We start from the raw sequence: 16,525 nt of genomic DNA on the forward strand, positions 1-16,525 counted from the left end.
CAAATTTCTTTAAAATCGGTGCAGCCATTCTTAAGTTATAAATGTTGTAACTAACATGATTTTTGACTCTCTTTTATAAACATGGATAAAGGATTTTGCCCTATACATTAGGGCGGATCGCAAAAATCGATTTTTTTCAAATCCATCTGGCCCAATGAAAAAAAGTTGTGGGACCGATCAAAAATAAGGCCTGAAAATTTTCAGACCTGTACGTGAACCCCTGACCCTCGCTCAAATGCAATTTAGGGGGGGAAGGTCAAAATTCGAAAAATATAATATTTTATGGTCAATCCCTATAGATTTTGCCGAGTTACTGCCCTTCTAGGGCGAAAATTTCGTGCATTTTGACGTATCTGCCACCGTTTAGCCACAAAATGCCTAATTTGAGTCTGCGTCCGCGAAGAAAATATTCCAACGCCCACGCAGCGTCGCGGATACCAGAGCCGCAGGCCGATCCCTTCCCCTCCACGCTCGCTTCTCCCCCTCCCACGCCTCTAATACAGCAAAATTCCTTCCGCGCATGCTGCTAGGAGGTTGTTTATCTTTGATAATATAAATCAGAAGATGGTAGAAGGTAAAAAACGATGCGTAGTGAGACGACTTTTCCCTTATTTGGCGCCTCGTCGGCGATAAACAAATCGATGTTACCAACTTTTAGAGAAGTGATGAAATATTTTTAGATCTGCGCACGCAGGAAAGGAGACTACCATCTATGAAGACGCCTCTCGTGTGGCTATGAAAGTTTGGGAACTTAGGCTATGCACTTATATTCCGGTATTGTCCGACAGCTATGACTAAACGGATGAATAAGGGTGAAGGCCGCCGGCGTAACCTCCCCGCTCCCCTCTCGAACGCCCCAGATGCACCAAAATTCACACAAAGTGCGTCTATCTTCGTTAGTCTTACTAATATTTGATGTATCAGCATCGTCCAGTGAGGAACAATCATGAAGGAATTACTCAATTACCTGCTTTCCAGTCTGTATTTCTTAAGTTGGTGTCATTCCTCGTCTTTTGCTGCCTTCAACAATGTTTTGGTAAATTCTTTCGCGAATCTCTCGTCCGTATGTATAATAAAAGGAATATTGAAATTCAAATTTGAACTTTCATCGATAGATTTTTAAATTCCACAGCTCTAAGCTCAGATATATCCGAAGGAACCGGAGTCTCTCTCCAATATATCATTAGCGGGTAGTCCTTTACGTCGATATTAAAATCCAGCAATTAAAAAAATCTCGGATTGGTCGCCAAACGCATCCTTGCAGAACCGCAAATTGGGTCCCTAGATTACCCTCCCAACGTTTATGTCGCAAATCCAAGTCAACTTAGTGCAATTAGTAAATAGACCACTGTAAGGGATGAAATACGATTTGATGCTTTCCCGGCGAATGATGTGTGTAAACTCTTTTCGGGGTTCAACAAAATTTATCCCTTAGGATGAGCCCCCAGTCGGAGCTTGAAATGTTGGCCATTATGGAAAAATTAACCCGGTGGGAATCCCGAGAAGAGTCTACCCACACTGCAAGGGATGTTGTAATTATGCTTATACTTAGCAAAGGGATGATGCCTCCTTTTTGGGCGCTATTCGCTTAGTACCATCATAATCAAATCCTTTTTAATTCTGTGTATCTAATTTTCACTCGGAAAGGAATCGATAATCGCAGATTTTATAACTTTTGCTAATCCTCCGACGGGGGAGGCAAACCTCCAAAAGAGGAACCCTGTTTCTTCAACTAACACCACACATTCCCCTCTAAACTTGTATTGATAAGTCCTCTTCCCTTTTTTCATCAGACAAGAGTATAGTCTTTCATTCCAATAAAATAAGGCCCTTTGAAGACCCCTCTCTTTTCTTATTCACAGTAATTAGTATCTTTTTCTGTCTACGTAAGTAATTCTGGTACACTAGCTTTGATGTATCTTACGAAGTTATGACTTTTGCGTCAGCTAAAGTTACGGGAACGATAATTGCTGTTGCTTGGTTCTTGCATATACCTCTTTCACAGTTGGCAGACGCATTTTCCGCGAAGAAGTTCCAATTTGAGGTTATAGTCCTTAATGTTTATTTCATGAGGAAAGTAGAGATATAAATCGGCTAATTTCTCGCCAGTTTAATTTTCTTCGGATGAATAGATGAAGGAAATTTTTGATACTATTTTCCCGTACAAGAATTGACGATGATGACTCAACGCTCTCCTACGATTCCCTTTTTTCCTAAGTTGTAGAGTTTCTTTAGGGTTCAATCCAGCAGCCATCATTTATCTTTTCGTCAGATTGTCTCTCAAAATACTTCTTCATTGGGGGAACCTTACGCTCCTCAATGCACTTACACGCAAAAATATCGCACAATTTAAAATGTTCCTTTAAAATTGTTTGAGTCTTTACTTCAATAAAACCCTACTTTTGGCTAATGACGATTTTCGTAAGTTTTATTACTTCCTGTGGTACCGCTAAATCCATTTAGTCACATTCATAATGGAAGAGAAGCGCGTCACCATAGTTCGCACACCTTCATAGCCACTCGAGAGGCGTCTTCATAGATGGTAGTCTCCTTTCCTGCGTGCGCAGATCTAAAAATATTTCATCACTTCTCTAAAAGTTGGTAACATCGATTTGTTTAACGCCGACGAGGCGCCTAATAAGGGACTAGTCGTCTCACTACGCTTCCTTTATTACCTTCTATCATCTTCCGATTTATATTATAAAAGATAAACGACCTCCTAGCAGCATGCGCGGAAGGAATTTTGCTGTATTAGAGGCGTGGGAGGGGGAGAAGCGAGCGTGGAGGGGAAGGGATCGGCCTGCGGCTCTGGTATCCGCGACGCTGCGTGGGCGTTGGAATATTTTCTTCGCGGACGCGGACTCAAATTAGGCATTTTGTGGCTAAACGGTGGCAGATACGTCAAAATGCACGAAATTTTCGCCCTAGAAGGGCAGTAACTCGGCAAAATCTATAGGGATTGACCATAAAATATTATATTTTTCGAATTTTGACCTTCCCCCCCTAAATTGCATTTGAGCGAGGGTCAGGGGTTCACGTACAGGTCTGAAAATTTTCAGGCCTTATTTTTGATCGGTCCCACAACTTTTTTTCATTGGGCCAGATGGATTTGAAAAAAATCGATTTTTGCGATCCGCCCTACTATACATCCCAGGATTGCCGGCTAATTGTCTGTAAATCATCTTGTTAAGCAACAGATCTGTAACAATTAACCATTATACCACCCTTTCCATCAAATGACTGTAAAGGGAAGGATTTTAAGATCAATAGTACAACCACAATGTGGTGATGAACACACATGAGAACAACTGATGATGAAGTAAGGAACAGTCAAGGGCGAAGATGGCAATAATTTCTTCATAAAAGAGGAAATAAATCCCCAAAGGACCAATAGTTCACAACAGTGGGGATTTGTATCATCTGTACTCGTTATGTGTGGGGAAATTAACATTGGCAACCATAGGGAAGTCCAAGGGACAGTGAACTGACCTCGTTATGAGTGGGATTTTGTTACGTGCGTGATCATTTCAAGTGAGTTTTACAGTAATCAACAATTTCTGCTCTGTAGATCCCAGATGTTGCACCCTTCGAAGCTCGGAGTGTAACATTTAAGATGCCTCTGCTGTGGTTCTAATTCCTGCTTATTATGTAAATATTGATGAAAAAAATTTCCTCTAAATGGAAATTAATATATTTTTTCCTCAATAATTCATTCTAGAGGGTCACTTTCTATGTTTTGGGCCCAAGCACAGACTTCAACAAAGGGACTTTATGTAATTGGAGAGGTTTGCTGTGGGAAGTTTTTTGCGTGCATTTTCCATTGGATGGCCCAGGACCGGGCCAATGTCTTTGAAATAGGGAGGTTTACATAAAACTTTCTGTACGGGGGTTCGCTATATAGAGGTTTTACTGTACATGATTCTTAGATACAATCCTACTTTAACCTCAGAAAATAATAATATGAAGGCAAACCCTATCCATATTTAAGATGAGCCAATCTTTTTATGCTTGTCGCTAATTGATGCGGACAGGAGAAATATCTTACTCTTGTAATGGGAGAAATCTGAAGTTTGACCAACGGTTCTCCTATGATTACCCTGTTCCAAAGATGAATTCTCTTGATTAGCCTCAGACATACTTAAATCTTCACTATCACTTTCTATCCTCCGCCTGGAAAGTGCTGAAATTAAAGGATAACAAAATTATTAAAAATAATACAAGATTAGAAATAATTTCACTAGAAATAAGGATGATTCAAATCCACTTTTTTTTTCCAATTCTAGTTTGACTCTTGGCATCAGTTCTTGGTTACGGTTTTTCATCAGTACCAACATCGGCTGCATTGCTAAATTTTCATCAGCTATGAATGACAAACATTTGAATTAAATGAAAACTGCCAAAAATAGCATATCAAGTTATCTCACAATTGATTAAATTCACAAAATTCTTCTATTTAAATAATAGTGTAAATTATGCCCAAGAAAAGTTTCCAATTTGGGTATTCCGCAAATTATATTGGTATCGATTCTTTATAGCTTTGGTTCCAATCCGGGTTTCTAATTTAAGCTTAAGAACCACAGAAATCAAGAACTGAACCAACTCATCCCTCATTATCAACATTACACAATAATGTCAATTTAAATACCTGCAGCATTGACTAGAGTTGCAATTCCAGAATGTTCAGGGCTGATATTACCTCTGGGAGACATAGACTGGCAGGCATCTTGTGATACACTGGCCATAGAATCAACACCAGCCGATTCTCCATTCAAGCAACTATCATCATGACTACCATCATCTAAAACCCGTTGATTCTCTTCCATACGTTTACGAGCTGCTGCAGCAGCAGAACCTTTCCGTTTCACTAAACCTTTTTTTGAACTAGTAGCTCCACTAAGATCACAGTTTTGTTTATTTTGTACTTCGGCACTCTCCATTCCACTAGAAAGTAACATGCCATTAGTGCCACCTCTATGCTGAGAAGAATGCCATTCATTTAGAACACCTCTCATTTGTTCCTCAAAAAGGGCAGACAACCGTATGGTCATAGAATAGATCTGCAAAGGAAAAGAAAATGATCAGAGAAGATTACCCTGATTGAAACGAATACAGGCAGTCATAAGAGTTCTGAAAACATGTACTGAAGTCAAAATAGATGAAGGTTGAGTAATTAAGTTACATTTTATTTTAGAGGTAACTTTCCCCAGATTCTTTACATAAATTAGTTCAACCTTATTCCCCATAAACATCATTATCTTAAGAAACACAAGTGCAGGCTCAAATTTAAAAATAAATACTTGTCCAAATGCACTTATTTATTAAAATCTGTCGTATGAATATGGATTAGCTATAGATATAAAATAAAATGGAGCAATAGTTGCTGTCTTACCCTGGAACGTTTATTGGTGTTGTAATTCTTGGAGTTAATAAATATCAGTCTCATATCTTTCCGAAAATCCTGAGGTGATGAGTAATTCCCAGCAACCAGGTTACTTTTCACAGTTTCTAAGTCCATTGGGGCATCCACCACATCATAATAATCAGGATGTTCATCACCATTTACAGGATGCCTTCATGTTTCATATCACAAAAATCATGAGAAAATAAAATTATTAAATAAAATAACTAATTCAGTGAATTATCATAGTATAAGTATATACTAAACCAACAACTAAATTCATAAATCAAAAGGTCATTCGCAAGTTTCCGCGGCATTGAATGGATGAATTCAGCATTTTTGGGCTCCGTTGGCATAAGTTGACAAAGATTCACAACAATTCCGCTAGCTACCCTGCTAGCATCCTCAGGTGAAGGACACCAGCAGGACAGCCGGCAAAACTGTTGAGAATCTTTGCCAACCCAAAAATGCTGATTTGATCCCGTCTCACATGACTAAATACAGGGTAACATAAGTGGAAGGATGGATGTATTTTGATGTACGTTCTAATTATAAAGCTAATTCACACATTATAGAGCATGCAATTGGGAAATTACAACCTTAGTATATGCACCAGTTACTTCACATACCATAATCATAATAATTGGCACTCAGAATGATATATTTAGAAGCAAAAATTATCAATTGATTCCCAGTTAATTAAAAAAATCTATCTCTTACCTGAATGGCTCAGAATCTTCACACTGCCAAAGAGAATCCAGAAGTTCCTTGCACCTCCTCTTCCAGCACCATGTAATACCACTATGAGAACTTGATGTATCTTGTGTTCCAAGGGAGCTTCCTCGACAACTTCTTCGGAGACCTGATACACTCGGAAGACTTTCTTCTGACTTACTGCCTGAACTGGTGCCATACCTGGAGCATTTTATTGCTGCAATTCTTCGGGGTCGTTCTGAAGGCACAGATTCAGTTGAACACAAATTTGAATTAGCTTCTTTATCACTGTCTGAAGCAAAGTCCTCACCAGCTGTCCGAGAGTAATACTGCCAACGAGATGAGGTTGACAAAGAAGAAAAATGATTTCGTCCAGTCCTACTACCATCAAGACTACCACTGGGCCCAGCACTTTGACTAGTTTGTTTCCTATGTGATGAAGCATCACAGGTATCACTTTCAGAAGAACAGTAATTGTCAACAAGGAGTCTATATTCACCAGAAACATCTGACAGAGAATGGTCCCTGAAAAATTAAAATAACACAGTGAAATTAGAGGAAAAATCAATAAATTATTACCTGCATTGAGCAATAAATATAGAATTAATGACAGTTTGATAAGCAAGCAATTTTTAAAAATCCAACCTACATATGAGTTCACATTATGGATTAATAATTTCACACAGGAAGAATTATAAAACAAAAGGAGCACTTCCACAGCAATAACTCATGAGTATAACTATGCTCATTGTAATCTTCCATCAAATCACCTGAACAATAAAAAACTAATTTTTATCAAAATATGTACATATGCAGCTAAATGGTTAGTGCCCAAAAACTCCCACTCTGGGCCAATCAAGGCAGCCAATAGGATATTTAGTCAATGAAGAAGTATATGTGAGCATTTAGATAAAAAAAGTGGCTTCTGTGAGTCGAAGAAATGAAATACTTAGGAAACAGCAAGAAAAGATGGAAATCACTCACTTAATAATACGCAGACAAAGTTCAGTTACTATTCGTGCTTGCTTGACAATTTGACTTCCGGGTTCATTGAATTTCTCTGCATTTGTAGCTATATATCTTACATCAAACTGAATGGAATTAACACGCCTGTAAAATCTGTTCTCCAATCTTGCCTAGAGAAAAGAAGAAAATTTCACATTAATATCATTGATCATTGTCCTGTATAAGTTTAATTTAATTTGCAGTGACTAAAATAAGCAAAAGATGGTTCAAAATATGATCACACATCAATCAAAATAGAGAAATTAGTAATTTTATGACAGCATTCAACAATTCCCCAAACCATCAGCTTTAAGAAAACCGACACGATACCCTAATATCAATTTGTATAACCCATGTGAAAGACAAAACCCAGTATAAAGCCAAAATATTATAATAATAATACAAGCACATTCATTTCACTTACCTTGATTGTTGAAAGATCTACGGGATATTCCACAACCATGGCATAAGTTGGATACCGATTCAGGTCGACTGGGGCGACAAAAGGCTCTGCCACAGAGAGTGCCATCACTTGAGTCAGCCCTTCCAATATCCTATTGCACTCAGCCTCCCTTTGGTCTTCACCACGATCGAACTCATCATCGTCATCTGCATTACTACCCGATTCCATATCACCCCATTCCCCATTACTAGGTTTGTACAGCATACTTGCTAGCTCCTCTGGCAGCACTGGAACAGCTCCTCCAACTTCCTCAGGCATCCCTTTGATGAAAAAAAAGGAGACTGAGCGTGATCGAAGGAGAAACAATCATACAGCAGGATGAAACACTTGATCAGAGAGGATGCTTAATTTTCAACATTTCCATGCAACTTTTCTAATCCATTAAAAATATTTTACTATAGCATCGTAAGGTGCAGTTGAGTTAGATTTATGGATTATGGTGGCCATTATCAAATTCATTACCTTTTTTAATTTCTATTAAAAAAAAAAATATGCTATAAAATTACAAAACGGAAAACACTAAATATAAAAGGAGAAATAAAATAGAGGATGAAAATATTAACATGTTAATAACAAAATTAATACACAAGTGCTTTGTAAAAAAGGAAGAAGAAACAATCAAATCAAGAGATGGTCGTAGAAGGGCCAATGTCACTTTTAAGGTAATTTTATAGGAAAAAATGGGAAGGCATGAGTAAAAATCTGCTCATACTATTAACTTTACGTACTTCACTTGAAACTTATTCATCAGTAACAACTGATTTAAATGCAAGGCAATAGAAATTTACTAATTTATGGATGAATATAGTCTATGGAAGTTATGAAAATATTGCAATTAAAATAATATCAGCAAGCAAATATCCACCAAAGCCAAGGACAGGTTACTACTAGAAGAAATCGGAGTATCATAGAGAGTCACATTTTACTTTCCAATGGAGTTTGGTCTCTAGATACAATTAAATTTCTACAATAAAAATTAGAAATTTTCCTCAGATTCCAATCAAGAGGCCTTCATTCATCAAATTCTCCACAGTTAAGAACATAAGTTATCGTAAGAAAATGTTGGAGACAATAGCTATATATCACAAAATCAACCAAATTATTGTTGCCAATATTCTCAGTATACTCAGCAAACTCACCAACCTTAATGCATTATAGTGTCAAGCTGTTTCTTTACAGAACAAACTTGTGGGAAGTATCTCCAAATAAATGCCGTCTAAGCCATATTTCATCCGGCAAATATCATAAATCTTTAGTCACAATTTATTCCAAAGCATATAATTTCTCATCATATTACACAACTTAAATATCTATGTTATAGCAAAGTTCAGTCATTAAAATATGGACTTACTGTCTCAGCAAAAAGTTGAGAAATATGAGTTTGAAGTGTTGTATCTTGGTAATAACCCAAGCGGTTAAACAGGAATGAATTGGAAATGACAGGAAATTTATTTATTGGTTCCCTCAATATTATCAGGAATTCATCCAAACATAAACAATTTTTTATCCTGCTTTGTATGAAAGAAAGTACCAAAAGGTTGACGGCCAGAAAACACTATGTTTTTTCTCAATAACTTCTCCATGTCTTGACATGAGGTTTCATAAAATGAAGGAATGAACTGTTATAAATGCATACTTCCGAGATTAACTTCACAAAAATTGTAGCAAAAGAAATTTTTTTTTTCATAATTGCAATACTAAAAAAAACTTAAAAGCACTGTCAGCACTGCATGTATGCACAGCAGACAAAATTTTGAGATAAACCACAAATGATATATCACAGTCTAAGCAGTATTACAGTTTAAGTCCTCCTCTGACAAATTTTCAGGGATATGCTTTTAAAATATTTCAAATTCAGTGGCTTCGGAGTTGGGGGATGCCACTGACATTGTGACGTGAAGGAACTTGCCCTTTATACCCAATGTATACGTGATGAATTCTTTGCTGTGATGAGTGTTAACAAAATTGTCAAATTATTTAGATATTATCCTGCAGGGATTCATGCATTCGAAAATGTAGCTTGATAGACAGTCATCAAATATAACTGATAGAGTAACATGAAACTGATGGCTAAAAGAGAATCATACATTACTTTTGAGTACTCACTGTGATAAATATTAGAATTCTTATCGCAAATAATTTATTACGGTGCATTTTGTTACAGGTTAACTTGCTCAGATGGTTCGTGGAAGAGGATTATCAGAGGGCTATCACTTACTGTTATTCAAGTGTCAAAAACCATACCTTTTCTCTTATGAATCCATAAAAATGTCTTTGTAATGATGAATTTTTGATGACATTAGAGAAAAGAAGAAATAAATTTTCTTTCATTTCTAGCTTATTTTAGTACAATCAATTAAGTAGTTACCATGATACAACACTTCAAAACTCTGGTATTTCAACATTTTTCAAGGACAGAAGGAAAATTAGGTACATCAAGTTTATAGAGATACTATAAGAATGATTCCTCTTACTGCTTTCGTTGATGGGCTCCAAATCCCACGGACTCATTCTTTCATATTCCCCATTGTCCCATCGAACCCGGAAACATAAAAAAAGAGAACTTTCTGCTGAAGACTGAGATTCGATCTCTCCCGACCACCAACAGTCATCAATCATGCACCGAAAACGGTCACCTGAAAAAATTACAACAAACTAAAAAGATAGCTAATCTATTTACATTAATGCCTTAAACCCCTCAACTTCCAGATCATACTTATACTTGCAGTTTATATCTGTGACTTCTACACCAATATCCAGCATTCATTAACTGAATTAGACAAATTTTCATGCAATTAAATTAGAGATGGGTCGAATAGCAGATTTCTCGATCTTGAATATCGAATTCAAATTTTAAATCGTAGCTCAAATACTTTAATATCTCAAATTTTGAATACCTTGAATACTAGAATTGCACAAAGCATAATAGATGTTATTTGTCTATTTCACTTGATGAATGTATTAAAAAGTATAAACTAAATACATTTTAAAAATCAACTTTTTTTATTTCAAATTTAATGAAATCATTTGAATCAATAACATCATTAAAAACCATAATTAAAAATTATATTATTAAAACAAAGAATCATTAAAAACATATTATCTATGAATGGTCTTCCGCTCTATGTCCGTTTCGTCTGTGTTATATCACGAGGGGAATACTAATTAAAATTCTGCCAGGGTTTATGTCTTTTCTTCCTCGGCTCCAGATTTACACCGTAGGTATCACCAGCAATTATGAAGGAAGATAACGCTTCCGTGCTTTAAATTAGTGCAACCACCCTTCCAAGCACTTGAAGTTCTTGATTCTCTATCTATCACTGAAATATTCTGCTTAAGCCTTAAGCATAGCCCCTGTCTAACGAGTCCCCGGAGATTTTAGTGGGCAAAACACCCAAATAAAACTCCTTCTTACTCTTCATGTTCTGCATTCCTCGCGCGCTTTTGCTGTGATGGTTTGCTTTCCTGCTCCATTGCAGACCTGATATGTTTATTTTATTTTTTTTTAATTGTGATGAGCGAAGAGGAAGAAAAAGTAATTACACCACTCTCGTTTTGCCAATTATTTTCATTTTCTCGCTTAGATGTGTTTTGCATTTTTTTGGCCATGGTGTCTACTTTCAAATGCTCTATTTTCAAACGCTATGTACATATAAAAGTGGCTTGGTCTATTGTGCTTTGGGATAATGATTGACTAAGCAATGCTTTGCATGATTTTAATTCAGTACTGCGCTTATAAATTGAATGGCTAGTTGTTATTAAGGTAAGGAAATTTAGTGATGCAAAAAAAAATCACCATTCTTCTAGATTTGTGCTTAAGTTTCTCGGATAGAAATATCTCCCTTGCCACACCAATCCTGTTCCTATATAAATGTTGAATATAAGTCTATTGGCTAATATTTGGTCCACCTTCAGCAAAGCGACAATTCGCTACAACAAGTGTTTATTTGAGCACCATGGGGCCTCGTTTTAGGTTGTACTGTATTTGACATCCTGATTTGCCAACTGAAAAAATGTATTTTATATGATAATTAATGGTCAATTGAATGCATTAATGAATATTCATATTTTGCTAGTACCGTAAGCTTCCAAGTTGAGTTTAGAAATCAGCCCTGTAAAAATGTTTGTGCCCACAGAATAGTAAGAAAACTATGGAATACAACTGGATACCAGAGAAACAATATCTTTCACCACTTTTACCCATGAATTTGATGTAGTTGGTCAACTTGCCTAAAACGGCGCTGCATGTACTCAATGCAACTAGAGTCCTCTACGTTGCTTCTGAGTCAACTACCAACGACTTGGGTGCGGCAGTGTATGGTGCAAAATTCAAAGTATTCCATATCTTACTTCTAGCATAATTATTCGAGATCTTGAATATCGAATACTCTCTAGTATTTGAGGTATTCGAGTATTCACAGTTACTATTCACACATCTCTAAATTAAAGCATAACAATGACCAAGAATGGTTCAATAGCTCTGTTTACTGACAGAACTGGGATGATACCATGCTTTTACAACTAACTCCAATCTACATGAGGAGAAAGTGATGTAAAAAATCACTTTCCCTTCCTCACTAGCCTCTAAATAGTCTCCTTTCATGTCAGAATTGACTAAAATTGGCAGGAATGAATAAAGCTATAGTAAAAAAATGGTATTACCATGTACAGCAACACTGATCACATATGTAATTCAAGAGTATAGAGGACTAGCCAGTTTCTCATTTATTCTTAGACAATTTTATCAAAATTTATCATAAATTACAAATTAGGTTCTTTCGTTTAGATTACAGGGAAAAATCTTATAATTCCTCCATTTAACAATTTACAGATAATATTATGACTAGCATGGCTACTATAGAAAAAATATTTGCACTCCTTCCTCAATTTTAGCTTGCAGAAATGTAGTAGCTACAATAGGCAATATAAGTCGCATGAGAACTTTCCATTTTAATTTATACTATATAAAAAAGGAAATTAACACAGTCAACAGAAGAGAAATATTCATCAGAACAACTTACAAAGCCTCATGCTCTATCTTTATCTATTACAGAACTTTATGCCATTGAGACTGGCTTCTCATTCATTAAAAATTAAGATGACTTGGCTTATACACCTATAATTCCATTGTCGGCCTCGGTGGCGGCGAGGATAAGTCCTCGCCTTCCATACCGAAGGTCGCGGGTTCGAGTCTCGCCTGGATAGGTTTCCCCTTCCAGGACATGGGTGTGTGTGATCGTCTGTAGTTGATTGTTTAAAACTCCTGATGTAAAGGCCACATTGTGCTGTTTTCGGGGGTAATTGGGATAGATAAATAGATAAAGTAACGACTGCAGTAATTTCCATGCCTTAAATTACATGCAAAGGACACAGAAAATGAGGATCAATCATGCTTTCCTAATAAAAGTCTTCTTAAACTCAATGTGTCTTATTCCATACCTAATTTACGACTGATTTTCAATGATAAGATTGACCGGCATGCAATTAAAAGGCTAGACATTGAAATGATTTTGTGTGCATCCTAAAATACTCATTAATTTGAAAATGAAATACTAATTGGCTTATTTATTTTCGTATTTCAGTACATTAATAATACCTTTAGCCTCTTAGCAAAGGTACAGTGGAAGCCCCTTATAACGACAGCTGTTGGGAACAGAGAAATCTGTCGCTATAGTGAGTTGTCGTTGTTACCGAATGCAGTTACATCGTCACAAAAAAATCACTCATCAGGCGTCACCACGGCTATTTCTGCCGAGAGGCGCAAATTGCAGCATGATAGCCGTTTTAAATCAATATTTTGAACATTTAATTCACTAATGATCATATTCACTTGCAATCTATGATCAAATCATATGTAATTATGCAGGATGCTATATGCCGAGGCATTAAGAAGTCGATTTTAAAAGTCCCAGCTTCAGACTCACTCGTACTGAACTGTGCATTATGAGCTGTTATTATCCTTATTTCTTGGATGCTCCAAATATACATGTCATAACTACCAGTTATGGCTATGCATCAGACTATTAAATGCTAAAACTTCGGAATCTGTTCAAAAATTCATACCTTCTATCTTTCCGAGTTGTAATGAAAATGATGGGTGGCTGCTGCAATTGGGTGACGAAAGGAGCGTGATAAAATTTTAGGGTTCCACGTGAGCATTGCAATTCTATCTTTTTCAGGTTAACGGCGGAATGAAGGTGGAAGTAATCTTCTTATGCTTCAAGTCTGCCTGTATGAATGATTTACTATCGTGTTTCAAAACAGCCGACTCAAATGCTATCGGAATCATGAAACCGAACAGCATTACGGCATCTAAAAGCATATTAGTCATATCAACTATCTTCGGTGGAAAGGGTGAAAAACTGTTTCAAATAAATAGAAGGACAAATGATAAATGAAGTCCATTCTTTGTCTGTCTGTTAGCAATATTTATGTTTCGTAGAGATTCACGCAATCAGACGCAATATCAGCGGACGTAGAGACCTCTAGCGGTAGTAGCGCACACTTTTTGATAGGAATGCGGGAATGCTGACTGGAACTGAAGAACGCTCGTAGTGTTAGGCGGCAATAACACAATTTTAACGTTTCTTAGTTCTATTAGTGGGTGGGCTGGGCAATTGTCAATGAATAATAGTACTTTTTTATTCCTTCCACCAATCCTGGCATCAAACGCTCGTAACCACTGCGTGAAGATAGCAGCCGTCATCCAAGCATTTTTATTTGCTTCGTAAGTGCAAGGGAGAGTTTTAACTCACTTAAAACATCGGGGATGGGCGGATTTCCCCACCACGAACGGTTTTAACTTATCGGAACCATCCATATTGGCGCATAAAAGAACAGTTACGCGGTCTTTACTTTTCTTCCCTCCTTTGCAGGGGTCCGTTCGAGTGGCGAGAATTTTGCCCGGGAGAAGGTTAAAATATATGCCCGTCTCATCCGCGTTGTAAATATCGCAGGGGCTGTAATTGTCCAAATAGTCTTTAAGGACCGGAGCCCAGCCTTCCACAGCATTAACGTCAACACTTGATGATTCACCGGATAGTTTGACAAGGGATATCCCCTTCCTATTTTTAAATCGTGTAAACCATCCATCCGAGCACTTAAAATTGTCTTCACCAAGCCTCTCACACAAATACTCAGCTTTAGCCTTCATCATTGGGCCGGTGATAGGAATCCCTGCGGCTCTTTGCTGGCAAAACCACGAGAAAAGAGCAGTTTCTAGCTGCGGATGCTCTCCGGGCCGCAGGTGTTTTTGAGTGCTTGGACGCCCTTCTTTAAGCACTGCCGAACGAATTTGTTCTTTTTTCTTTAAAATAGTGAACAATGTCGATGTATTAATTCCAAATCGCCTCGCTATTTCACTCTTTGAACACTCTCCACTTTCACAATCTGCAATAATTCTCATTTTGGTTTTTAAATCCAAGGACTTGCGTTTACCAGCAGACGGGCGGAATAATTTTTAACCTCACTGCGGAGGCGCGGGAGGGAGATGACAAAAGAGCAATGAAATGTGTACTCGAGAAATTTACTAGAAATAGGAAAGAAGAATACGGAGCATGTAGGCGTCGACGTTGGCGGAAAAAATGCCGTTTTAAAAGCATTGAATTCCAGAGATGTGGCACGTGGTCAAAAAGTCAACCTGTCGTAATTACGAATGATGCAAGAGAGGAATCAAGCCATTATCGCAAATACGAATTTATTTTACATTTAAATCATAGGGTTTAAAATGGTTCCTTGGGTAGCTGTCGCTAATTCGAGCTTGTCGCTATATCCCGTACTCGTTATAAGGGGCTTCCACTGTACTTCCAAATAAATTATTAATATTAAAACCTACTTGCTATGTAACTCAAGGTTGAAAGACAATCAAGACCAAAAAATTCCAACAGATATTTCTTGAATCAGAATATTTACAAACCTGTCTTCCAACTTCGTGCCATGGCAGTGTCATACGTTTGACGAAGAACCAGAAAGTCAAGTACGTCAGGCATATCATGGTATTTGACAGTAAAGTTCTCTCCAGTTAAAACTCCACTCTCAGAGTCCACAAGAGCCAGTTTCAAGCAGCAAAGACGCGGTGGACGTATTTCATACTTTATACCAACAACCTTCACGAGTTCCTGGTCCTATTTAGAAAAAAATTATAATTTAATTACAGTTACACTTAACTTGATAAATGATTTGTAAACAAACATATTCATACACACAACAGTAATCATTTTCAAAATTCTCAAACACTACCTCCAAATCTTTACTTTTTCCAGATACAACACTCGGTATCAGGGCTGATACATCCAAAAAATCATTAGATCCAAACACCTGATTACCCATGCATGATTTTTCACTCTTCGTCGATATTTTTTGCAATGTTCAAAAATCAGATACCAAAAATACCAGGAGTTCCGGACTTCGCAGGATATACGTAAAGGCCCTTGACGGTACCTACGGTCTGTAGGGAGAACTAGAGTAGCACAACCGCTAAGTGGGAGGAAGGGATGGTATCGGAAGCATGTGAGGGAGAGGGGCCGTGGAGGGGAAGGAGCATGTATTCCATCTTCCTAGCAACAAGGCTATGGAGAGGTAATAGACGATGGGGTCAAGAGATGAACAAAAACGATTTTGAATTTTGTGATGTCGATACTTTTAAGTCAGAAACGGGCCGCATAAATGATTTCTGCAATTTGGGTTTCCAGTCAGTCGCGTCTTGTTTGCGTGTAACGCTAATAACACAGGCCTGCATTTTTACGTTTCTACTATGTTTTTCAAATTCTGTCAATGGACTTCCTGAATAAAAAATGGCCTTAGTTTTAGTTGATCAAATCAGAAAAAAAATTGTATCTGTGTCAAGTTTATATGCATCATACAGAGAAAGAAATTGAAAATGTAAGACGCACAAAAATATGTGCATTAACATGTATAATACACCGTAATGTGCACATAGGTCTTCT

The 16,525-nt window shown here is 37.2% G+C and overlaps 1 protein-coding gene across 4 annotated transcripts in view; it reads right to left on the bottom strand.

Annotated features, from left to right (window-relative positions):
- The window catches only part of LOC124169772 (bromodomain and WD repeat-containing protein 3-like), a 56,510-nt gene that overhangs the window by 4,200 nt on the left and 35,785 nt on the right, over window positions 1–16,525 (bottom strand). For 3 of the 4 annotated variants that reach the window (XM_046548503.1, XM_046548505.1, XM_046548502.1), the window contains exons 23-30: window positions 15,496–15,703; window positions 10,055–10,216; window positions 7,542–7,840; window positions 7,097–7,248; window positions 6,119–6,637; window positions 5,390–5,570; window positions 4,646–5,057; window positions 4,046–4,180 (exon numbers count right to left, since the gene is read on the bottom strand). In XM_046548503.1, the coding sequence (XP_046404459.1) occupies window positions 4,046–4,180; window positions 4,646–5,057; window positions 5,390–5,570; window positions 6,119–6,637; window positions 7,097–7,248; window positions 7,542–7,840; window positions 10,055–10,216; window positions 15,496–15,703 (2,068 nt within the window). The remainder of the gene's footprint in view (window positions 1–4,045; window positions 4,181–4,645; window positions 5,058–5,389; window positions 5,571–6,118; window positions 6,638–7,096; window positions 7,249–7,541; window positions 7,841–10,054; window positions 10,217–15,495; window positions 15,704–16,525) is intronic. The other variant, XM_046548504.1, reaches the window with a different exon arrangement.

This window comes from Ischnura elegans, chromosome 12, assembly GCF_921293095.1.
Source record: "Ischnura elegans chromosome 12, ioIscEleg1.1, whole genome shotgun sequence".
In the NCBI taxonomy this organism is placed as follows: Eukaryota; Metazoa; Arthropoda; class Insecta; order Odonata; family Coenagrionidae; genus Ischnura; species Ischnura elegans.